At 40.6% G+C, this 26,271-nt stretch overlaps 1 protein-coding gene across 1 annotated transcript in view; it reads left to right on the top strand.

The window, feature by feature from the left end:
* The window catches only part of galnt9 (polypeptide N-acetylgalactosaminyltransferase 9), a 56,020-nt gene that overhangs the window by 9,442 nt on the left and 20,307 nt on the right, over positions 1 to 26,271 (top strand). The window contains exons 2-4 of the mRNA XM_012815901.2: positions 3,683 to 3,863; positions 13,161 to 13,327; positions 20,071 to 20,245. Coding sequence (XP_012671355.1) covers positions 3,683 to 3,863; positions 13,161 to 13,327; positions 20,071 to 20,245 — 523 coding nt within the window. The remainder of the gene's footprint in view (positions 1 to 3,682; positions 3,864 to 13,160; positions 13,328 to 20,070; positions 20,246 to 26,271) is intronic.

Here is a 26,271-nt window from a genome sequence, read left to right as displayed (position 1 = left end):
GTCACAGTCCTGTCCATTGTTGGTGTGTCATGTTTGTCAACAAATGATTATGAAGCCATGTACTGTTATGTACTATTATAATAGTGCTGTTTACTTGTTGTGTGGTGAATTGGGGCCAGAATATAGTGGCACCTATACATACAATTACTAACGCCACGCTGCATCCACAGTCTATTGTTTTGTCTCATTTTCCACTGAATATGGTCCATGATGCTGATCTGACATTTGTCATTTCTTTGTTCCACAAATGTAACTCTGACATCTACCAGTGTCCATGTGTTTTTCTCCATTGGGTAAATAGTCCTTCGAATTATGGTAATTCAACCTAGTATGCAAGGTTTATATGCACTGTTTATAACATGAGCCTCTGTGCAGTGTGATTACATGTGTTGGCGTATATCCTTGTTTACAACACTATCTCAATCTCAACTGACAGTGTGTATATGTAGCAGTAACTTCCAGACCTGCATGATTCAGTTGTACGTCTAGCCATATGCTCACATGAATATACATTTATTCAGTCAAATAATAATGTGGTCACTATGGTATTTAATGCTGTAATGAATTTATGTAATGCTGTGTCACTGTGGCATTTACCCCCATGCCTGTTTCCCAGAAGCTGACATCGTATTTCTTTTTCTTCTCACTATAACGGTTCGCAGAATTGACAGGACCCTTAGGACATATTTTATATGAGCTATCAGCAGGAAGATTATCCTCTAGTTATCATCTATGACATACACACATATCTGTTCCAAGAATCCTCCATTGGAAGACATGATGTGTGCAATAGAGCCCCTCCACATCATATGGCCAAAAGTTAACAGATTGATACATCAATTGCTGGCAAAAAGGCTAAGGCACAAGTCCAGTCTATTGAAGCTATCATCAGCTTCCGAGCATTGTGATCTTAAAACATGCTTACACATCTTATTCTGTTCCAGTGCAGCTATCAGTGCTGAGTACCCCCTACTGCTTTTCTTTTTAGCTCTCATACTCACTTTTCCCGGTCATCACTGCGAATGATCACAAATGTTCACAAGAAGGTGAATCAGCACAAAAAGCGCACACCGTGAGAGTAAGAAACAATCCTCAGAGGAGTTATCAAAGCAGATTTCTCCCCGGCAGGGATGTTTATTAGCAAGCAACACCTTTAAAACACAGCAAGAAGGGCAGTCCTTCCAACACCGCAAACTGCTCCGCTGGCACTATTCTAAGTCCCAGGGCCGAGTTTGGCCTGCTGTTGGCTGCTGCAGTAAACTGTGCTGGAGATGTGAGGGGCGAGGTCAGAGCCCATAAAGCCCTGTGGTATGGGGGGGGGGGGAGAGCCTGGGCTATGTTAATATGCTACTCTGCTCAGCATCTGACAGAAACCTTTCTGGGTTTAGCGTGTATGCCTCTGCTCTTCCAGTAATGGATCCCCCCCCCCCCCCCCCCCCCGTTAAACCAACCAGAAGTGTCAGGGAAGAGGAAAAGAGGGGTGCACACAATAAAGGAGAGTAGTGGTGAGCGTGCACACAAGCAGGCATCACGCGAAAGGAAGAGACGATCTGAAATGTTTCAGTGGCCAGTGTTTTTATTTTTCAGATTGCTTTTGGTATAGAAAGAGGATTTAACATTTCGTGTGTCTGTGAAGCTGGAGAGATGCCCTGTGTAATCCTTCATCTGGGGAGGTGACGGTTTGCAGCCCTCAAGCTTGTGCAACAAATCTAAAAAAAAAAAAAGAAAGAAAGAAAAAAAAAAAGAATAGGCTTAAGATCTGCAGCTTTTCTCAAGCTAGGGCCGGTGTTGATCCTGAGCTCAGTGCTCTGTGTTCGTGTGCGTTGTTTAATTTCGCTCTTGGCCCATCTGGATAGGAGACCGAACAAGAAGACAAATGAGGCTAGGCACCAGATTGTTTGTTTTGTGAGATCCCTCTGTGCTTAAAGCATCAAATAATTTAATACTCTCATATATCGACATTTACACTATAGTTTAGGGGTATTTATTTATTGTATCAGTTTTATCGGCTTATAAAAAGTTGTTAGATTTCAGCTGGGCACTGCACTCAGCTAGACTGCAGAGTCAGGGGACATCTGGGTGAGAAGTAGTTCCATAGTTCAGCTGCCCTGGGCCGGAAGCCATGGAAATGGAGTTGGCCATGTTCTTTTAAGAGTAGAAGATGCTCGCTGTTGCTCTGTTTCAGCCCCAAGTCTCAGCAGGGATGCTGTGAAGCTGGCAGTGATGGGAGTGTGCCCTGGAAGCACTAGCAGCACTTTCTTGCTGCAGAAACACATGAGAAGGCATACGCTACTCTTTGTTCTCTGTTGTGGAATAAAGTGAGAGAGTTGTGTGAAAGTTACCCTGCTTTTAGTTCCAGCCCTGTGTCAGAACATATCAAGTTTATCTGCAGTAAGCATGTTTGGGTTGGAGGGTGAGCGTTGCATTCTCATAATCTGTTAGCATAAATTCTGCCTGTGGATGTGGTGACAGAGACTTGAAGCGATCGAAAGAGGCTCTGAAAATATCACTTTGAGGAATGTTTGAGGAAGCAAAATGGAGTGGGAGTGGGTCAGTGGAAGAAGTGACAAGGAAATTGCAAATAATGTGATGTGTGGTGTCAACCGAGACATGAGGATCCTATCTCAAATGGCTCTAAAAACACATTTACTGCTACCTCAGCTGGTTCAACCAGAAAGTAGAGGTATAAAATCAATATTTCATTTGCAAACTAGCTCTTTAGCACAATAAGTGCTGAAACGTATTGAATCTCAAATATTTTTGGCTGAACATTTCTGGTATGCAATCATAATGTAATGATTTAGCGATCCTACAGTGTCAGGTATATCTTCAGCTTTCCTACTATATATTAATACAAATGCAGGCAAGAGTATTCAGACAGTGAATTGATTCAAAATGTCAAATGGAGCAGGCTTATATGCTGACAAATTTTACAGGCTAAGGGTAGACAAAGACGCTAAAACACCAGAGAAATTGCAATAGGGCATTTATGCAACACACTAATTCTTAATCGCTAACTAAAAATACACATAGACATTAACAGAAAGGGGAAAACACTAATCACGCCAATTGAGGACATTAAAACTGTTTTCAGCAGACATGAACATTCGCGCATGGGAGACACCACATCATAAACACAACAAGGAAGTACACAGTTATTTACACATCAGTCCAACAACATGCCACAGTGTGATACGATCTTACATTGTGCTGTGCTGGTTTTTACTGACCAGCCTATACACTGGTTAGATTTTAAAAGGCACTTTGGCAAGCAGGTTGGTACTCCCTAGAATTTTAGTTTCATTATTTTTAATTCAATATAACTCCAATTAGCGCATGAGTGGCAATGTTCTGCTGAAAATAATTGTACTGCTGCTGGTGTATTCCTGCATTCATTACTTACACAGCATTTATTTTCACCCATGCTAATTTGGAAAACCCATGCGTGTTCAAGGCTCCAAAAAATCCTTTTTATATGTAAATCGGGGCTTGGACGTCAAAGGAATCATAATAAATCCCAGCTACCGGACATGTTTGTTCAACATATATTGAATACACAATATAATAAAATAGGTCTAAAGTGCTTCCTCCTCCCAATCATTCAAGCAGCTGTGGGTGTGTGTGTTTCTGCTCTGGCTCTCTTTGGCGATGACATTTTCCCCTTTGTGTCCGTCTGCTGCAGGTTTGGCCAAACCCATGGGGCTGGTGGAGGGACCAGGGGGCCTTGGACAGGGAGGGGCGGCGGCCACGCTGGGGGCGGACAGTCGAGAGATGGAGGGGAAGTACGAGGAGTACGGCTACAATGCCCAGCTCAGCGACCACATCTCCCTAGACAGAACCATCCCAGACTACAGGCCCAAAAAGTAAGCACTTTCGAGTCTAGCACTTGAACCGCCAACATTTTGCAGGGTGCTCTTTCAGCAAAGTGGCCTTGCCAGAAAACTACCGGAAAGGGCCTGGACAAAATCCCTTCAGAAATACAAACCACTGATGTCCCATGACTGTCCAGAGCACATGGGTAGTTAGAGGCTTAAATAATGCAGGGAAGGTCCAGTGAAAGTATTTTTTGTGAAAGAAGTTGGTGACTTTGCCAGAATATTAATGTCCCTTTTTAATGGATTTTAAATTTAGACTGGGGACTATAGCTCAGATACAATGAGTGAGAGGGGATAATGAGGGCTGCCAGTGGCATTTATATCACGCTGCGACGACGAACAAAAAACCTCAGTGACAAAATAGGAATGGAGGGAGAAGGGAATAAAAATCAGACAGCAATGTTTCCGTCGCTTTTGTGATGGAAACAATTTCTCGGGTCCTGACTGGCTTTTGTGCTGCTGTTGAATCTGCTGATTTGGAGGAAGGAGCCAGAAGAGTTCGGACAAAGAGCACTAATTAATTCCAAGCGCTGAAGAAAAATCACTTGAGGAAGTGGGAGGGACGCAGGGTATCAACTGTATCTACGAGGCAAGCCACTGAAAGATGAAACTCGTTTGCATGGCTGCTCACCCAACTAATTCACGCCCTTAATGGCGCAGGTATACAGACATCTGCCTCTGTAACAGGATTGGCCTTGGGCCAGGCCAGATGAGGACCTGATCAGAACCAGAGTAGATTACTGTCTGGGTCATGATCCCTATCGTGGACCTCTGTTTGGTACCTATTGTATATATCAGATAATAAGTGATGAGGGTTTTTTTTTTTTTAGGTGCTGTAGAGATTCATATTGTGAGCGTGTATGTCTTGATAGTAATGTCCCCGAATTCAGCTGAATACAATTATTCATGCTCTCATCAACAACTATGTGCCACTAAATTATTTTCCTCTGATGTAAATTTTCTCTTTCTCTTTTCATGACACAAAACAAACAACAGTGGCTTAGACATCTGGCGACAACTGCAATTCAATCAGTGGCGTGTACAGAATGTGTATGAGTATGCCCAGGCTTAGTGCTATAATTGGTTATAGAACGTTTTAGGGTTTATTTACTGGATATCAATAAAGACGCAAACATTGCTCTGGGGAGAATTATCATGATAATTATATGTTGAAAATGGCCATTTAACAAAAGACATTTTCCTTATTATATTTATAGATTTGGGGATAGAAAAAAAACGTCAACAACAACATATTAAGTCTTTAGAATTGCATTCTTTGTCCCAGTACAGGCCTCATTTTGTTCACGCCATACGGTCATTAGTTATTCATGGTGTTCCTGTTGGTCACCTCCTCAGTTGAATGTGACTGCATGTTGTTCCATTTCAAACACCAAGAGAGAGACTAATGAGGCTTCTTGTAGCACCAGGCCCATGGCCGCATCTCTTTTGATTCACGTGCACCTGTGGCAGCATCTTAAATTGGATAGCTACCCTGCCCTTCTGAAAGGGAATGCTTTGAAAGAACCAACTGTCACATAGAACAACCTCACGCTAATTAGTGGGCACCTTATGCTTGTGTATTTAGTGGTGTTTGGAAATCTGTGATATCATTTTAAACATCCACTTTGTAGTGTTTTCTCTCAGTTGATGTCTGTTAAACTCATATTTAATCATACGTACTTCCGATTATGCTGTATCTGTTTTTGGGCAATTTTCCTGTTTTCCAATAGTCATTAAAGGGGACAAATAGTCTGTTTTGCTTGGCTTAATTCAGTCGTGGATACCATGTTGATTTCTCCTAAGTACATGTGAGCCAAGCGTGAGAGCATGAGCTGTTCTTCCATACTTCCTGCCTGATGTCTTGTTAGACCCACTGAGTGGTCAGGCCAATAAACAATGAACAAGCGTGATCCTTCTACGCTGAGGAACCCTGCCAGTCGCATTTTGAGGAAAACCCAGACTGACATCTCTTCGGACATGGAATGGCAAACAGTAAAGCACAAATCATTAAACCATAGGATATGTGAACAAGCACACGGTAGTTCAGTGACTTCGGCTGCATGACCTGAATCTGTAGCAGTTCATTTTTTTCTCTGTTATATTTGTCTGCCCTACCTACTCGATCCAGAGCTATTTGTTAAATAATCTGAAAACAGCATGCAAGAATTACTATGCTGCATTCCATTCAGTGTATAAATTTAACCTCACTTAGTTCAGAGACTGCATTACAGTGAGTCAGTTTAGTATACAACTCAATTCGAAAAACTACATTTTAGCACTATTCACAGTATAAGGTTGTGATTATTTTCAGATCAAAGTTTTTCATATCCACCAAATTTTTAGCCAAGCTATTTTATATTAAACCCCCTTCTGTCACTTCATTGACCACACCTGTCTATCCTATCTCCCACTGCTTCCCCATCACCATGTCCTTTCAAGAGAATTTCTACTTGCACACAAGCAGTGTCTGGATTTTAAGAGTGCTGTTCTACTGAGATCATGTTTAGTTTCTTAAGGACAATCTGCCGTCCCACAAATTTTCCCCTATCAGCTTCCACCTGCGTGAGCGTGAAAATTTCCCTTTGTGAGCGTCCCCGTGTCTCAGGGGAGCTCAGTCCCAATGCACAGCTCCAATTCACATTCGCAACAGACAATTACATCTACATCCCTCTGACTAAAGACAGGTGTACATCTCACTGGTGCCTCAAAGTAGATGAGCCATTGATTCACCAATGTCATTGATTATTTCTAGATAAATGACCGAGGAAGTGTTACTTGCCTAGCAGTACTGTAGCAGCATTGCAATAACAATGACCCAGCAAGCTGCTAACAATCTGAATATAGCCTACTGCATCATTGTTGATGTAAATTCAATGTTCTTACATAACATTGCAGGCCATGAAAGATATATAGTACACCTGAGTCATGCAGTTGTCCTCTGCTCACGATATTTATAGATCTCCTTATGTATATGAAAATTTAAAACAGTAATGCCAGTTACACCATTGTGTCCCATTTCACTCAGACTTGGCATTCTGTTAAGGCACAATGCAAGATTTCCTGCAAGTGGCGTATGTTCTCGTCCATATTTAACAACAGAGGCCTGTTAATAGGTTGAGAGACCTCCCTCTCCCACTTATTGGGCCAACGGTGGCATCCACTATTTAAGTGACATTTACAATGATACAGGTTTCAACTCCTCTCAGGATATTATCTCCCAGGTTCCTCTTTTTTCTTTTATTTGCAGCTCCCAAGGCACATGGCATCAACCCCTACCCACTCATCCACTTTATAAATTGTTTGCCAGGCAGGAAGGGACCAGGGATACTGTGTCCACACTCTGCCAATTCTTGCTGGAGGCTGCTTATGACGATCTTTCACTACACAGAAAATGGAAATGTGATTGTCTAAATCTGGACCGATATTTTGCTGTTTGGTCCAACATAAAGGATGCTTCATGTAATCCTGTTCACCAGAAGGTTCATTTCAAATGTTTTGATAGAACCTATTTAACCCAGTGGAAACTTCATCTCATGAAAATGAGAAACAATCTCATATTTACTCTTGGCCCCAGTAAAGCCCCTGGCACCTTCCTTCACATGATATGTGACTGTCCACCCATTGCTAAGTTTTCGACTAAAGTGGCATCTAAATGATCAGTTTTGATATCTGAAACTGTGCCTGCAACCATACCAGCCTTGGTATTAAATCATCTTTCAAGTATCCCCAAACATACAAAGTGTATAGTTTTGGCTGGCCTAACAGCTGCCAAGAAAATTGTTGCCATACAATGGAAACTGCCTCGCTCTCTTAGCATAGAACGTTGGCTTCTCTCCTATCTGGATGTAATTTTCCTGGAGCTGTCTACTGCTAGAATTAATGGCACCACTGAGACCCCTCTGAAAAACTGGCGTTCTGCAGCCAATGCAGTGAGAGACCTTCTTAACACTTCCATGACTCTCTCCTTGACCAGGCGGCATTTAAAGTGAGAATCGTGAGTTTCCCTTTGTGTGTGTTTCTTTCTGTTTGTTTCTGAGTATGTCTTTGGGTCTATTAGTGGTTTGTAGGTGGATAGGGCGAGCGATTTTGCTTGCATTTTGATTTAGTTTTTAGTTTCAATTGGTATGATCATGTGCTTTTATTATTTGGTTTTATATTGTTTCATTTTCCAATAAACAATTGATCGCAAAAAGGAAAAATGAATATGCCAATTAGTTAGTTGTCCATGAAGTCAAAATGCTGACTGTCCAAGGGCACAGCTGCCATCCTGTCAGAAAGAGTACTACTGGTAAACAGCAGCGTCTTTTGTTTCTCGGCCTGTTTTATTTACATTTCGAACAAAGTTTGTTGTTGCAACTCCAGTGCCCACTGCGAAAACAGGTCACAGAAGAGACGTGTAAATCAGAGGCTGTGGCTCTAACAAATCCATCAAGTGGAATCGTCTATGCCTTTGATGTTTCCTGAAGTGTGCAAGGTGACATTTAGGACTGCAGCACTCCAGAAACACTGTTACACTCCATCTTTAATCATGAAAAAAAAAAATCTTTAGTGCTTTGAGAATAATGACAAGGCAGTCGGTTTGTGTTTGTTGGATAAGGTTCGCTATCAGATAGTTTTGATCCCATTTCCTGCTTCGCATGCTTGCGCGGCCGGGGAGGTTAATGGGAAATTTCATGATGAATCATGGAGCTGGGTACGGGAGGAGCTGACATCATACACCACCAAGAGAGCACAGTGTGATAAGAATACGTCTTAATCAGGTGGTCTGCTTCTGTCACTGCTTGTTCCAGGTCAAATTATTATAACTCTGAAGTGAGCTTAGTTCCATTACCAACAGATGAACCAATTGCTCATCCTGTTACCGCCTTACAAGGCTCTCCAGACCAGCAGACCGGTACACATTTAAGGGTGAGCGATGGCCTAAATTGGATTCAGTAACTAGGGCAATGGAGCAGCTATATCACTTTAAAATCTGGTGACTGAGTTTGACCAATGAGACAATTCCACTGAAGTGAGAGGGCACATCCCATTAGCAATGTGGCTTTGAACAAACAGTTTTCACACCACACAACCCACCCTCTTGCTTAAACAGAGTCTTGCGTGAAATTTAAGCTGAAAACGCATGATATATACAGTCAACCATCTCTGTAACTTTTAGGATTTCTGTTGTTTGAAGGTCAACGTGTGACGCCGCATTTCTTAAGCGCGTCCTCACCGCGTACTAATGGCGGATGCAAGACTTTCATCATACTTTTAACCGCCAACGGAGACTTCTATAGTCCTGTTGTGCATCCCCATTTATCTCAATGAACTGGTTTACCTTGGCTGGCATGTGTGAAGGCATAGGGGTGCTCACTGATTGATAACACCACGACAAACATTTCACTACACACTCATTCATTTACCGTTGTTCCAAATCTCCGTTTTATTGTATCACAAACGGAACGTGGTTTTGCCCTCGTGAAATCAATTAATGAAGTTATAAGGTTCACTGTTGTGAATGTGACCTTTAACTACCGTCATCATCATTTTGAAGGACTGACTGAGTTCAAATTATTATTGGTGCCATTTTAACTCTGTTTAATGTGTATTTCTTTTCACACATGATTTTACCCCTGTGTTGTGAGCCTATGGTAGTATGGGCCAATTAGGGGTAGTTCAGCTACCCGTTAAAACGGTTGACGTAGTAGTTGTTGGGAGGCTTCAGCTTCAGCTTCAGAAGCGTGAGGCTGATGTCCGTGTACTGTCTATATACAGTGCACTGTACTATTGACTGTACAGTATATATACAGTTGTTTGTTAATATCTTTTTGTATTCATTTGTATCAGTCTTTTTGTTTATATTTTTTCACTTTGGATTATGCTCTTGGTGGAGGACAAATAAATCGACAGAGCTTTGTCTCCATGCTGCCTTTTGTGCCATCCCTAAAGGGCCGTTGACACGAATACCCTTTGACACAATGCCTGAAAGAAATTGTAGGAGCATGTGAATAAATGACCAGATGTAAAATTGACCTAAATATTTCTAGAATGAGTGTACTTGTTCACTTGTGTCAATATATAGCTACTAGATTTGTGAAGTATTTCCCCCTGTATGCTGAAAACTAAAGCAAATCTATGTTCTGTTTGAAAACTGAAGTTGCCTTACACACTTTAGTATACAACAGATATCTGTGGTACATGAACCCTTTTAGATTTTGACGAATTGATTCATATTTTCATTGGTGTCACTGCTGTTTTCCCCTTTCACTACACACACAAAGAGATACTGTGCTTTCAATCATATTCTCACACCCTGTTCAGTGAACAAAGGAAACCCTAGGTTTTGATTTCCATAGCCTGCACTGCACAGCATATTTTTGTCCTCGCCTGTCATTACCCTAAAGTGAACACTAGTTGACACAGGCCAAACTCACACACCAAAGGCTGCGTGGCGAAGTCATCGGTCTTAAGTGCTGACTGCACAATGTCCACAAGCTCGAGTTGGTCACGGGGACGTCTGTCCCTGCCTGCTGGGGTCCATCTGGTGTACTTCTGTTTCCCTGGCAGAGCCATGGGGGCCTGGCAACAGTGACTCGATGAGTCTCGCCTTTTCGCATGTAACACCTGAACTCAGCTGCATGACTTCACACAGCTCGAAAGCTTGGGTGAGGGCCAGAGATGGCCATCGCACCACCAGATGAGCAAGTCAGGAGGGAGGGGGGGTGTTCTTTGATGACTGTGTTCACAATTTATGTGTGTGACAAAGCACTGAAGTAGGTGATTGTCAAGAAAATATTCTATTGTGACCTCCTGAAAATACAGATATGTATAACACGATTACATTCATTCTGGTTTTGCAGGTTGCAAAACATGAACAATCTCTAGGCCTGCAGTCTCTTAAAACATTGGGACGGTACACTAGAAAACCGATTGGCAAGAGTAAAATAAGTACATGGATTTTAGGTAACATCTTATATTTGCTTGTTCATGTTTATGTTTTCTTTAATTTCCTTTTCTTCTCATTTGTCTAAATGCATGAACTATGTTCTGCATATTCACGAAGACCAAAGTACCTTAAAGGTGTACGTCTATTTCGACAAAGGGGGAAATACTACCAATATGCTGAAACATTTGTCCACTCAGCATGCATTAACTTTACAGGAATGTCACGTTTTCAATGCGCTACGGAGTAACGATAACGTTAATGAATCTCAACCAAGCAACAGCAGCGCGGGTAACATTAGCGCTTTTTTTTTGCTGTTAATATCGAAGGTAAACTCTTCCAGACACTGTCTATTGTGTGCGATTTGTTTCATTGTGTAAAGCATCTTTCACTATATGAATAATCTCCATATCCACTTTGTTGACCAATTCTTAGGTTGTTTTTGGTTATTTAAAATATGTAAATGTATACATACATACTGTATATGCTGTGCATCATCTATTCAGAGAATATTCTAAGAAAGAAAGTGAATGTTAATATACCCGTTTGTACTCTTTTTGACATTCGATAAGAAAATCGATAAGGAATCACATCGATAAGCAGAATCAAAAATGGAATCAGAATTGCTAAAATCTTATCAATTCCCATCCCTATTCATACACAGCCCTAGCCCTGTAAATGGGAAACAAACATAGTATCTCAGACCAAGCCATAAACAATCTCAGCCAATCAACACACGTGCTTCAGGAGCACGGAAGGGTGGGGTGTAATTTGATTGGCTGTTGAGCTCACAAAACTGAATCGTGGACTGCATCTTTAAATGTCAAATGTGCTGTGCACAGGTGTAGTACAGATGCACCTGCAGCTCTGCTCAGCTGTGCTGTGACCCATATACGCCTTTCATATCTGTAGTTAGAGCAGCCTTTATGCAACCCACCTGTGACACCCTAACATTTCAGGAAATGTGGAAAATGTCTGCTGGGGACAACCTATCCGAGGAGTTTTTTTTTCCAAAATTGCAAGAACTGCAGAATGCAGAACTGCATAGATGCTGTGGGAGTCATTTTTAAACCGTGTGCATAATCTCTAATCATATCATTTCGTTAAGATTAACATTACCATAACCAAAAATGTGGGGTTGCACATGGTTTGGTTTTTATTCATTAAAAGCTTATCTTGGCTGAATATTATCTTGGCTTGAGACTAGGTTAAATAAATAAATAAATAAATAAAAACATCTTTTCAAGATAATTAGACTGATTCTATGAAAGACTGTTTATGTTGGGTTTTGTAATATGAAGGTCTCTTTCTCATTTACCTGACATGATATTTTTAACCTCAAGTGGTCTGCATTGCTGCAAAATCCTCCAATTTGAAATGCAATTGGGTTTGCCAGAACCAATTCGTTGACTGCCCTACAGGGTTATTGCATTTTATAAATATCTTTTCTATTATTTCTGCTCATTTCTCAGCCAGCTCTTCAAATATAACCAAAGCTCTGTCCTTAAAATGTCACTCTTGAATTGTATGATCACAGGATATACTGTAGAATGCTGGATTCATAGCCCCATAGGCTACATAATCCCCAAAGATTTCAGAATGAATGCATAGCAAGCCTAAGGGGACCACTGCTGGACCATTCTCTGAGTAACGGAGAGGGGGATTTCATAAGGAGATGATGATCAAGTGCTTACGGTTGCTATAGGAATCAGACAACTGTGACAGAGGCTCAACTGTGACTGCAATTTTGGGCTGGGCAGGATGGATGCTGTGGAGGCACATGATTTACCTGACCAGTGGAGACTTGGCTCAGCTGAGAGCAATATCATTCTTTTAGAAATGGAATAGAAGTTCTTTGTTGTTCACTGTTCATATCTCTATTAGCTTTCACGTTGTACGTGGTCACATAATAGTATAGTATAGTCGTGGTTACTTTGGTTGTCATTCACTGTATTAATTGGGTCACTGAAAAAAACCACACGGAATCAGATTCTAGCCATTACTCTCTCCAGCTCGAGTTGCCATGGCGCTGAATTGAGGGACCTACAGTAATGAGTGCTAACCGAGTGTTTTCCATTTTTGAGCAGATGCTGAGCTGCAGGGATGTGCTCAGTGTCATTTGATCCCCTTGCATCGTCCTTCGTCTGCAATTCACTGCATTACACGTAGTGTCTCAGTTGAGAAAGAGTGTAGGGTGTCTGAATCGAATCTGACTTTAATCCAGGGGAAAGAAGCTATCAACTGACCATCTAAAGCAGACGACTCCTTTTGTGCATGTATCTTTAATCAGTGTTTGATTTAATGTGTAGACTAGAGATATGTATTGATTTTTGTACTTCTATGCTGTTATTTCTTTCTAGATGCAAGCCACTGAGCTACCCAGATGATCTCCCTCAGATTGCGGTGGTGTTTATTTTTGTGAATGAGGCGCTATCAGTCATCCTGCGGTCCGTCCACAGTGTAGTCAACCATACACCAGCTCACCTCCTCAAAGAGATCATTTTGGTGGATGACAACAGCGACAGTGGTAAGGACATTGAACAAACATTTAATTTCATCTGTAACTTCAGTCTGCATTTTTTTCCACAGGTATGAGCTCCTTGAAATGATGCTCCCTTTTATGAGTTTCTGATTTGTAGAATAACAGGGCCTTATAGGAACCAGGGATGTGACACTTCCTCACACTGATTTCATCAGACCAAGTATTTATAACATGGTGTTTATTAAACATGCAACCACTAACTACTCGGTGCCATGGTTAGGCATCATGATTACTATTTTGTCGGTATTTCGGTTTCCTTTATCGATTTACATAATTAATTTAGGTTTGATGTTGAAGTACATTTAGTGTATTACACTGAACTTTCAATTGAAAGCAAATACAAATGTGGTTTGGAAATGTAGGCTATAGCTTACATTAAGCTCGGAACTTGTTGTATAAATGTCAAATAGTTGTTTTGTTGTAGCAGTTGAACAGGTTCAGTTTAAATACCTTATGAGTCAGACATTTAGGTGGAATACCTAAATTAATTAATTGTCCTTCATAAAATAAGCATAGAGGAAAGCTTGCTGTGGTCTTTAGGCACACAACACAACCCATACCATTCCCATTGCCCTATATGCAATATCTAGCTACGGTTTTAGCATCTTAAAATCTAAATTAAAACGGTTTCATGAAAAGGCTGCATACACACATTAAAGCAATGAACCCACCTGCTGTACTGATTAAAAGCACATTGTGCATGTTTTTACCGGTGTCTGGAGGATGTTTTTGTAGTCCAACCACAGTAGTTTGTAGTGTTTACATCATCCTCAAATTAATTTCCATGGTAGGCTACAGTGATTCGAAAGACAGATAAGCACATCTGTATCTCTATTAGCTGAACAGGCTATTCAAGTTCACTAAGCAACGTAGAGTAGTAGCGTGTGTGAGAAGGTATGGGACAAATTTTGATAGTGTATGCCATTTAAATGAGTTAGTTGCTTGATTGTTTGTTTGGTGGGGGTAACACATCAACTTGGTTGGCAAGCACAATATTGTAAAATATGTGTAAAGCACAATCATTAGCCTGTCCAGGTTACAGGTTACATTGGTGCCCCATTCATAGCCAGCCTACTTATGTACTACAGCGTCCATAATCACATTTTTAATCACAGTAAATGCATACAACCAGGGCAATGGAATCTCGTCCTTTTTGTTAGTTGTTAGGCTAGTTTCCCATCCGTGGGAGCTAGGGGGTAATTCCAGATGGGTTTGTGTCAGAGATAATTAGGTAAAAATATTTTAGGTTTAAGAGAATAGGAAGTTGCTCGTTGATTATAAATAAATTGTTTATTTCATTTCTGGCTGCTTTTGTTTTCTTAATTGATAAATGTCACAATGAGAGGTTCCAAGGGGAGTAAGCCTAGCCTATATAATAGAGTCAAGTCATTGTGCCAAGTATGTACCGTATTTATATTTATTTGTACAAAAAGAGTCTTTGAGAACCTGCCTCACTGACCAACGCCCTGGGCCATTCTGCAACAGGCTACATTAGACTTGTTTGAGCTCTCGCTTATATCTCTGTGAAAGAGATCCTATCCTTGTCTAGTAAGATATACACATTAGCAAACTACTTATACTTTCATGATATTGGTCAACAGCATGTGAACAGCCCTGAGTAAAATGTGCAAAATCTCCAGAGTTCTGATATGATCTTAACACACTAATAGGCACACGAATGGGACGCTCTAATAGACGGTGTCCTCGTCCCTGCTCTTCCCACTCTCTAGCCAGCGTGTTTGGCCGACTCTCCCAGGACCCTCCATTCAACTAACTTTTTAGTCTTATGATACCAATGTCCACTTGTTACAGGAAGGTGAAGGACTCCACCATACATCTTCTTTTTAACTACATTTCTTTACTTTGCATCCAATCAAAGCCTTTTTTCAAAAGCACGGGTCACTTTGGAGAAACGTGTAAATCCTAATTACCCTCTGGTGACATAAATGGGAAATGGGTTTCTGGATTCAAAGCACCATAGAACAAGTTACATGCTACTACATGTAACTGTTGCTGTGTGAACTGCTGTACAATTAGCAGTTTATCTCAAACTGTTTCTGCCATTACTGATTGGCCAAGCAGTGATTTGCTTCGAGGATCTGTGTGTTAATGTTATGTACACATGTTGTATTTCTTATATCTGACAAACAAGTTTTGATGTCAACAAGAGCATTGCTGAATAACTAGGTAATTGATTTATGAAAGCAAAATTTCTAATGACATTCTGGTACAGTGTTAATTTCGTTGACGAAAACTATGACGAAAAATATTCGTTAACGACCTTTTTCCCGTGACTAAGACGTGACGAAAACGGATCTTTATAAATAAAAACTATGACTAAATCTATTTTAACTTTCGTTGACGAGACGAGACGAGACTAAAATGTTGGTGGTTGACTAAGTCACAATTGTTTTTTTTTTCTAAACTTGTATGCACATCATTGGTTGAATGTTGCCCGGTCCTGTATCTATCCCTCCTCCACTCCCTGAGATGGCCAGACATGCAAGTGACGCCCTATGGCTTAACGTTATGATGGCTGAAGTTCAAGCACTCGGTACTGGAAGACAAATAAGAATAGATATCCGGACAGTCTTAAATTATAACTTGACAGAAAATAAAACACAATGCACCGCAATAACCGGAGAGAAACCGTGTGGCTTCAAAATAGATGGGAAGAACACAACAAGAGGCACCTGAAAGCGCACAAGACAACCCTGCCATTTATGCCAAGGTAAATTAGCTAGTAACTGTCAATGATAATTAGCTAATGTTAACTAGTTATTCGAATATATTAGCCAACGTTAAGTTAACTTCAAAGGGGCAGTCGAGTGTATAGGTTGTGTCAGCTTGGATAACTAGCTAGTCATTTTCGATTAAAACCTCCCGTTTGGCTTGGCAAATGAGTTCCAAAACTTTTAGCTAGCTAACGTTGGCTAACTATGAGGTAGCATAGCTAAGTTATACTAGCTATCGATAACTAGCTAGTAAACACATTGCAGAATGGACTATAGGACAGGCCACGCATGACATTAATCAAGAAAAAATAAATGAATATGTGATTGGTTTACATATCCTTGTCTATTTATGCAATTGTTATTAGCACTACTTTCAACTCTCAAACTATCCGTCTAGCTAAATACTGTATGTTGGTTATCAGATTGCACAGCAATTCATATGGAGGATATGTGGTTGATTTAACTAAGGCCATTTAGGCATAGTAGTTGTATTGTGTTATCAGATCATTTGAATCTTCAAAATCTAGACTTGATATTCTCTTATATTTTAATGATAATACTGTTAATTAAGTATTGCCTTAAAATTATTATTTACATTGAATTCATTGGAATTCAGCTGTAGGCATAGGAGATCTGTATCTTAGAGACTAATTGCATCCACAGTTTATGTACTGCAAGCTTGACTATTATGCAGTTGTAGACACAACACAAGGGGTCCCCGGGCCTGAGAAGGGATGGAAAGGAGTTTAATGTGACTATGAGATGGACTTAATTTTTAGTTTAATGTAACTAAAACTAGACTAAAATGTAATGAGACTTCGTCGACTAAAACTAGACTAAAATGTTCTGAGTTTTCGTCGACGAAAACTAGACTAAAACTAAGCAGGATAAATATGACTAAAAGTGACTAAAACTAATATGCATTTTCGTCTAAAGACTAAGACTAAATCTAAAATAGCTGCCAAAATTAACACTGTTCTGGTAATTAAATCCTTTTCCATTGCTATGCTAAATGCAATCTTCAGTCGTTAACTAGTTAGCCAGAACAACCCAAAAGGTATTATATAGATGCACTACCAAGATTTTTTTTCACCTCAGAAAATCGATGTGGTTCATGTCCGCCATGATTGTCAGTCCTCACAATCACTGTAAGGCATTTCAGGACCCTGGAAGGATCTGGGAAAATATGCTTTTCCTGCAAAAGCTTATACTGGGACCTCTGCTTGTGACCCTATTCATATTTCATTAATTAACTTGTCTTTTTTGGCTAATGCACATTCAATTAAAAGAACACATTTGAAATTGCTGGTTTTACTTTCCCATTTTTAACAAACAAAGGTTAAAGTATTTAAGTAATGCAGTGTTTGTGTTCTTGCCAGAGCATTTGGTAGTCAAAAGATTAATGTATTTTTTTTTGTCCATATGTCTCTGTAATGTTTTTGTCAGACCACTAATTTACCTACAACAGAGAGGTAACTCATGTTTAGTGACGCACATTTTTCATTGGAATGAGCTTGTTAAGAGAACTAAGTTGAAATGCACCAATTTTATGCTACGACACAAAACTGGGCACCTTGCAGCAGATTGTGCTCCTGTGCAACCCAGGGCTAAGCCAGGCAAGTTCATGGATGATTCATAAGCAACCTTAATTTAATGAGTAGAATGCCCAGGCATCAACATTAATTAAAATACACAAGAGTCCCTTGATTCAATTGTGTGTGTGTGCCTGTCTGTGTGCATGTGTGCCAGTGTGTTTTTGAGAGTGGAGAGAATATGAAACACCAGAGAGAAAAAAAAAGAGAGGAAGAGATGGCAAACCAAAATGAGCACCCTTGGGGATGTACTCTTGAACACAGTTATGAGTTCAAAAATAGCAACAACACCAGAGATCCTCATTGCTGCCGTGTCCTCTGGTGAACCACTGTGTACAGTCTTCACGCCGATAAGGCAGAAGGCTGTTTCTTTTGTGTTTTTCGCTGTGTTTGTTCTGCCCGCTGCACACCTGCTTTTTCTTGTGTCAGCCAGTTTGGAGCCCAAAGCCTGCCTTTTTCACGGGCGCCACAATGTACAAGATTCCAACTGACATTTGGCCCTGAATCCCTTGGCAGGGACTAAGGTCCCATCTTCCCCCAGGCTGGCCTGCACAGGAGCTGCATAAATGACATCTTGAAAAGGGACCAAGCCAAAGTCAACAGTGGCAGCAGTCTCATCCCAACTGCATCTCAGTGGAAGACTCGCTGTGGGAAGCATATTTAACAATTTAATAATGGAGAGGCAGAATTCTAACACTGGCGGTGGTGTCTCCAGTGGTAGTGCTAACCATTTTTTTTTGTTCTGTTTGCTGATTTCAGTGTGTCAGATGTTTTGCTGGCTTGGATGCCGTGCTCAGGCAACATTAAACCATTAACATGCAAGGCTGGCGACTTGACCTTTCCTCGCTGATTCTGCTTGTCCTTTCTTATTTAACATGTGGTGTGTGAAGCGCCTGGAGGTACACTGAGGATTACTTGTGAATAATGAATCATACTTAGCAACTGCGCTCACTCCTTCGTCTCTCTTGTCATTTAGACTGGGACCACTATACACAGCAGTTCTGCTTGAATCTTGTTTTTTATTTATTTATTTATCATGGTTGATCCTGTTTCAATATGCAAACAGACATTGTTTGATTTTCACGGAGAGAAAAGACAAGTAGCATTATCCAATCTTTCTTACATGAGGAGAGCATTGGACCTTGACAGATCCTTCATTCCTTGGACGTTCATATTAAACCGAACAGTGAACAGCTATTGTCTTGGCTTGCATTATTTTCCATCTATTATCATACCCTTGGGGGCTTCATGGTATAGGAATGTCATCCATCCGGATAAATTGCCTTATGAGCCGCACATCAAACAGTGGCACCAGATCTACACATTTGTGGATGAAAAAGCTGAAAGTGTCCAGTCCATCTCAATGAAAAAAGGCAACACATTTACTTTCGACTGAACTTCTCAATCTGAGGCAGCGTGCATGTGATATATCTCCATAATCCACAATGTAATATGCACAGATGCTTCGCTCGTAAATTACCACAATTACGTCTGAAAGACGATAGTTTTTCTTTGCTCGGAATCATTGTTCAGCACTCTTTTTTCGGTACGTTGTGATTAAAAAAGGTGTTTACAGAAACAGATGGTGTTCAATAACGTTTGATTCCAGTGCATTTATTGCAGTCACCAGGTCTCATTTTTACCCTGCTAGATAAATGAGGCTACAATTTGTGGACAGTAAGGGTTTATTTGTTGAAAGAAAATACACAGACATGCTCAGAAACCCTCACAGTCCCACTGTCACACTCGCAGTCCAAATTCCCCTCTACTGTGACATCTTCATCAAAGTTATAAATTATGTTGTGTATTTCTCCTGAACTGATTTATGTGAGGAGTGCGAGTCAGATTTGCGCATCGGAGCGTTTAGGAAGCTGTGCACGGCGAGTGTCCTTATTACTCTCCTCTGCCCGAAACTAGAGCACTCAGCAACCTGCAGCGAGAAGCTCAAACACTCATCAATCTCCCCCAAGCATGTGTCCTTGCCTGCCATTTGTTTACTTCCCCCCAGCTCATCCCCCCACCCGAGCACAGGAGGCCTCACCTGACTGCTGAGAGAGGGGAGTGTGCTCAGGAGCCCAAATCAGCACAGTCCCACACAGCTTATGGAGTACCCATTCTGTGTGAAGTGATACAATTCTGAACTTCAGTGTGTAGCCAGGCAATAGTGACCTTTAGGAGGTCATTGGAAAAAATGAATTGATCACAGTAATGACTTTCATCAATTCAATGACAAGTCTCCAAAAAAAGGAAGGACTTTGCTGGGTAGGATAATGACTTAGGAAGACAATGTCACCCATTCATAATAACCATTCATTACAACCCTTCAATCACTCATGTGTATTTTTTTTATATATATATATCTATATCTATCTATCTATCTATCTATCTATCTGTCCTGCAGTGGAGTTGAAGTTCAATCTGGACCAGTACGTTAACAAGCGCTACCCAGGCTTGGTGAAGATCGTGAGGAACACAAAGCGGGAGGGCCTGATCCGCGCCAGGATACAGGGATGGAACGCCGCCACCGCGCCAGTCGTGGGCTTCTTCGACGCGCATGTGGAGTTCAACAGCGCTTGGTGAGTAAAAGGGGGTCGTACTCATTTAACCTGGTATTGACTGTGATTGCGAGGAGAGCGCGGAGCGATGGGATGACCTTGTTCTGACTGTGTTAAACAAAAATGAAGCTACTCCCCTGACTAAACAGAGCTGCAGCAGCCGTTTCATTCCCTGCCAACTGTAAATATATATGGATTGAGCTGAGGGGTTTAACACATTCATCACATGTGAGAATCAGAGCGTGCTCTTGCAAGGCTGTGTGTGCTGATTCATCCTGCCCCTTCGTGTTGCCTTATTTGTGTTATAGAACACCTTCCTTTCTTTTTAGACAAGTGTTTCTGTAATTTATGTCATGGTGAATGTAAGAGGAACATGACTTTTTAAACTGAATGTCATGATACATTCTCGAAAAAATGAATGAAATCACTTGTATGATGGATTAAGAAGGTAGTTGAATCCCATCCAAAAGAGGATAGTACAAACCAAAAATAACAATTTGAGATGTTGAGCTTAAAATCCTGACTTATTTAAGGTGTGATGTATTTCAGTTCATAAACAGTATTCAAATAAGGATATTTCACAACAAGAACTTCTTAGCATTCAGTACACATTATTTTCCATCATTTAGCTTCTAACCAAAAATGTTGGCTTTGGCTAGCCTTAAACACCAACTATTTGCATCTTAATTTCTTTTCTGGATTCCAATTGACAGAAGAAAACATTGCCTATTAAAGCACTAAGTCGAGGGGCAATCTAACATTTTGTGAGGATGTTAATTGAATAGCTGTGGGATATTTCAGTGATGGAATTGTAATGTGCTGATACGTTAATTGAAGACTGGGCTAAGAGTTTGGAGGAGTGTCAGGAAACTCAGTGGAGAAATTCTCCATGTCTTCAACCGCACTCTCTGAGTCTTATTAAATCAAATCACTTTTTCACTTTAGCCCACTTATATTTGTTTACCAATAGTAGATCAATGTCAGTGTCAATTACATATGAATATGTCCTACATCAAGACATTGCTGTTACTGAGCATGGCAGAGGTACTGACACATCCAGTGTGGCTGGGGGAGAATGGCCTAGTTTGTAAAAAAAAGGTCTGATGTAATTAATAATACATGAATTTGATCTATCTTCGTTTGCTGGTGGGAATTCAGACGCCCCTGATTCCTCACTTCTCTCTGGCTCTCTGTGCCACCCTGGACTCACGACAAGACTCAGCCAACTTGCATAAATCAGCTGAGCCCACCTGTTTATGCACAGCGATGGAGAGGGTTTGCCGTTACCTGTAGTGTCTAGTCTCGGTGAGGATGACTGATGTCCCAGCGTCTCTCTCATCTGTTTCGCAATCTGCTTGTCTTCAAATATGGATGTCGTCTCCTCCCTCTCGTGACCCAGTCCCCTTACACGTGTTCTAGGCTCCTTGATCGAGAGGCTGTTGTTTTACATTCTTCGGTCTCTTTGAATTTCCCTTTCAGACGTTATACTCGCTACATCACGTTGCGGTTTCTTTTGTGCAGCTGATGTTTTCATGAGTGTTTCCTTCAGCCTCTGGATGATACCTTTTACACAAGTTAGCTTTTACGTGCCTCCAGAAGAACAGATGTGTGCTTTGACTGCATCAACCACATGTACAGACCCGCAGGGTGCCTTGGTCGAGAATTCCTTGGATTATATAATATTCATGCAACTCTTTGCATCAAATATTTGTGTGTGTGTGTGTGTGTGTGTTTACATTTGTGTATGTTAATGTGTGTGTGTGTGTGTCTGTGTATACGTGTTTATTTCTTTGCAACCATACTCCCTTACAGACAAATACAATGCATGTTTAATTTACCACTTGCTGTGAATATCATAATCGAAACCATTTGTCTATGTGCATACATCCAGGTAAACTTCCGTCTCTCTCTACAGTATAGTAAATATTGAATTAATACACAGCGAAGGAAAACGGAGCCTTAACAGATATAGATTCAACCCCTAGCAGAGATACATGTGCATGCCTTAAAAAATGCCTTAGAAATACATCCCATTTATCATATAATGGTAATATATCTGGCACTTCCGGTGATAAGTGAGATGGATAGTGTCTCATGCTTTGACCTTGTTACGGCTACTGGAGCAGAGAGACCATACCTGCTGTACAGCACAATAGCAGCACTCCCGGTCCACAAACACCAGCAGAATGTGCTTCCACTGTAGCAGCTCAGTGCAATCACAAATAAGCATTCGATTCCAACTCGTGATGTAGCGGCGCGTTTACAAGTTTGTAGCCCATTTCACATTAATGCAACTGCTTTACCCAGTGTTACGACTGGTGTACTATTGATCAGTCCCCTCCACCATTTATAAGCAGGTAATCCATTCGACTAAAAGGGTTGCCTTGAAACACCTGAAGATTTTTTCCCCCCAGCTTAATCCTTGTTTAATCTTTACTTTATTGACTTGATTGACCAGGAAGCTGAACAGCTCTAGTTAATAGTTCTTTTTTTTGTATACATCAGTAACCTTGTAGATTAGTTTTCTCTGTGACAGTCCCATTACAAGCCAGGAAACAAAACCATCCATCGCTTCGCAAACTATTCCACATTATCAGTCACAGCCATGGCCTATTCTCAGCCTAATGCATACAGTTAATGAACGAACATATAATGAGGTTCTAATTACAGTAAAGCATCCCTACACCTCAAACTGAGGCTTCGCAAGGCAGCTCCAGGCATTGATATTTATTTGTTTATTTGTCTTTTTGTTTTTTTGTTAATGCTGCTCCGTTGCAAACTCAGGTTAGTCGTGATTAATGAAACCTCTGTGATGGCGTGCACACTGGAGAGACACTGGAGAGATAAGGCAGCCCCCGTGGTGTGTAATGAAATGCACATCTCCAGAAACAGAGAGGGTTGCCTTATAATAACCTCCCAACCCTATATCATCCAGTGTTCAGGGTAAGAACCAGAGGACCAGCAACAAATATGTTTTATACATTACAGTGCACTGAATCCTCAAAATATACACTTCACATATATATGTAATATTCACATTCATACATACTTCCTATATTACAGTAAAACATATGTATATCATATATATTAATGGTTTATTTACAAAGAGAGACACATGCAGACACTAATGGAGACGGATGTATACATATACACACAGCACTCAAAAAGTGATATGATATATTTTGCAAATTTTTGTGGGTTGCATCTATCTTTCCTTCTTTATATTTGCTGCAGTAACTGGTCAGAGTCCTTATGGACTGTCCTGCACTGATACACGTATCCCATAATGTTGATTTTCCTCATTGTCAGCATTTGTAGTGAAAAGCATACTTCAGAAGAACCAGCTAATTTTGCTATGTAAAATCACCTGCTTACTGAAATAGAGGTATGGTAAAGGTCTATGCACAGAGAAATACTATATCTCTTTAGGAGAGCCACAAGCCTTTTAAATTCGAGACATTGGACATTACAGTGCTAGGATAATGGGAAAAGGCTTCTGGAACAAAGCACTCTTGATCCTGCGTACACAGATAATTTTCCAAAGCTCACATAATGGCACTTGTTTGAGACCCCTCTTGAAAGCTTTGTCAGGTGTGTTTTATGGCCATAATTTGGTCAGGTATATTTCTAATTTCATTCAGGAGGTCATCATAGAAATGAGTGGAAATGCGAAACATAATCATCTGATAATCTTATATATAGAATATTCTGGAATTTCACTGGCCTTTTAGATCTGTAATCTTACAGAGCTGTTTTTCGGGCAGAGTGGCCCAGCCTTCAAAGAGGACATGTAAAGTCAAGCACATGAAGATGAAGATCTCAGTTTATTACATACGCTATATGATGAATAGTGCTTTTATGGTAGTCCTTTGCTTTTACAAGTCCATACAGGCATGTGGAAGCCCTCATGATTTAAGTATTAGCCTAGCTTTCAACTGAACCTGAACATCTTGGCCCGCTCACAGTAGGCAGAGAGTCCTCATAAAAATACAGTATGACACAATCAAGGATGTAGGGTGTTCATTTCAAAGGTCTTTGGAAGGAACACTTTAAGCGGTGTAGCTGCATTTCATTTAGATTCAAGAGAAGCTTCTTAGGAAACCATAGCCCTTTTCTGGCTAAAGGCTGGGCAGTACCTGGTTACTTTCAGCTCATCTGAAACACAAATTCATATGGTACTTTCTGTTCCTCTTGTGTGTGATAGTGTCTGTTAGTCCTTTGTATAACCACTACCTGTGGCTACCATGTATCCAGAGACAAACATCAGCTGTATATCATTTCATTGCCTAGAAAATAACTGTCTGTTAAAAGGCTTGACAGCAGCTAGGGTTGTGAATGGTCAATGGGTGGAAAAAAGCAGTGACACACCTGTAATATATGGTTCTCATCCTCCCAGTTACTACACTGTGACATGTTGGGGACTCAATATTGTTCAGGTAGTTTTCCTCTTGGATTGGAAGGAAATAAGGAACCCTTGTTGGAAATGTTATTGCTATGATAATGTAGGCTACTGTTGGTTGGGGTTTCGATTAGTTGCTTTATGCCAGGATTAGCTAATGGCCTGTTGGCAGGTAGTTGAGAGGCAGGACTAATTTATTGTAATTTTGTAGACTGTACAGTCATAAGATACTTGGTATGAAATATAGGCTAAGATTTTTAAAAGACTGCTGACTCAGGAGTTTCCGACCAATTTCCTGCCAAATACAGCATCTTTGCTCTTGTCTCAATTACGGTTTAATTTCACGGTGAAAGCTGTATCAATAACAGCTCAGCTGTATCAATAGCAGTTCAGTTTCCCACTGATGTGACTGGAGACTAAAAATGGAAGAACTAATGAGTCTAACATTAGTGTCCCTATGACCCAAAAGTAGCTTTTCGTTTCAAAACAATAAAGAAATAGCAATATTAAAAATAATCATTGTATGAAACATAGTTCATAACCCACCAGTTCATGTATTGTATTGTAGCTGCTGGTTTCCATTTTGTTGTAAATTATTTGTTTGCATGAAGAGACATAAGAGAAGTGGCATCGTTACTTTGTTCTGACGCAGAGTTTGATCGTACTGTGGTTCACTTGTGTCTTCGTACTCTCCTCCTGTTTGATCATGACTTGATTCCCAGAGGAGCCAAGTGTTTCAGTGTTTCATGCGGCTAGCGCTCGCTACAGAGCTACTCTCAAGGACGGAATCAGACAGTAGAGTCCTTTGAAGGTCAGAAACCAGAGAGAGAAGAGAGAGAGATCGCCTTGTGTGCTTTAATCACAGTTTCATCATTAAAGCAAAAACAAATTTGAAAAAATATTATGAATTGTCATGTCTATAGTGACTAATTATCTTGTGGTTCAAGCTCTAAGCCAAATTAATCACAGATCATCCCAAATATCTTTCTGGCAGCGATTCAATTTTGTTATTATTACTCTATTATTGGGCTAATTAAGAAAATGAAAGAAAGGAAATGCATTTGAGTCTGGATACCACGCGCAACATTGAAAAACATAAAAACACTGTTATGTTCCTAAAGTCTTACTACTGGACCTACAGGAGTGGCTTCTATTTATCTTATATATGCTTTTTTTTCTGTTGTGCAGTATAAATAAACTTATCATGGGAGATGGAGTCAGACCTGCTGTATTACTGCGCGGGTCGAGAGCATACACGCTACTTGTGATGGCAAAGTGCTCTTAAGAAGCTTATGCACTCAGAGCTGTAGCACCTCCTCAGTATGTGGAGTGGGTGTGGGGTGGGCTTGCATTGAACTGCCCTATGAATCCTCAGGTCCAAACCCCAGGGGAGTAGTGCAGCGGCCTTGCAGACTCATATATAATGGTGATTAATCAGGGAAATACGCAGAGAGAAGTGTATCCAATCGTGGTTATAACTGCCGTGGCCATGGATCAAACATTTATATCGTGTGAAAGGCGATTCTGAAAAGAACAGTTTTTGCCTCCTGTCACAATGTGTGACATGCAATAATTTGACATGGCTTCGGGTTGTCAAGTGCACTGGGTCGAGTGAGGCAGAGCTTTACTTATCAATCGCCTCTAGATC

This window comes from Clupea harengus, chromosome 7 (genome assembly GCF_900700415.2).
Source record: "Clupea harengus chromosome 7, Ch_v2.0.2, whole genome shotgun sequence".
NCBI lineage: Eukaryota > Metazoa > Chordata > Actinopteri > Clupeiformes > Clupeidae > Clupea > Clupea harengus.
This window is presented reverse-complemented; position numbering and strand designations above follow the sequence as displayed.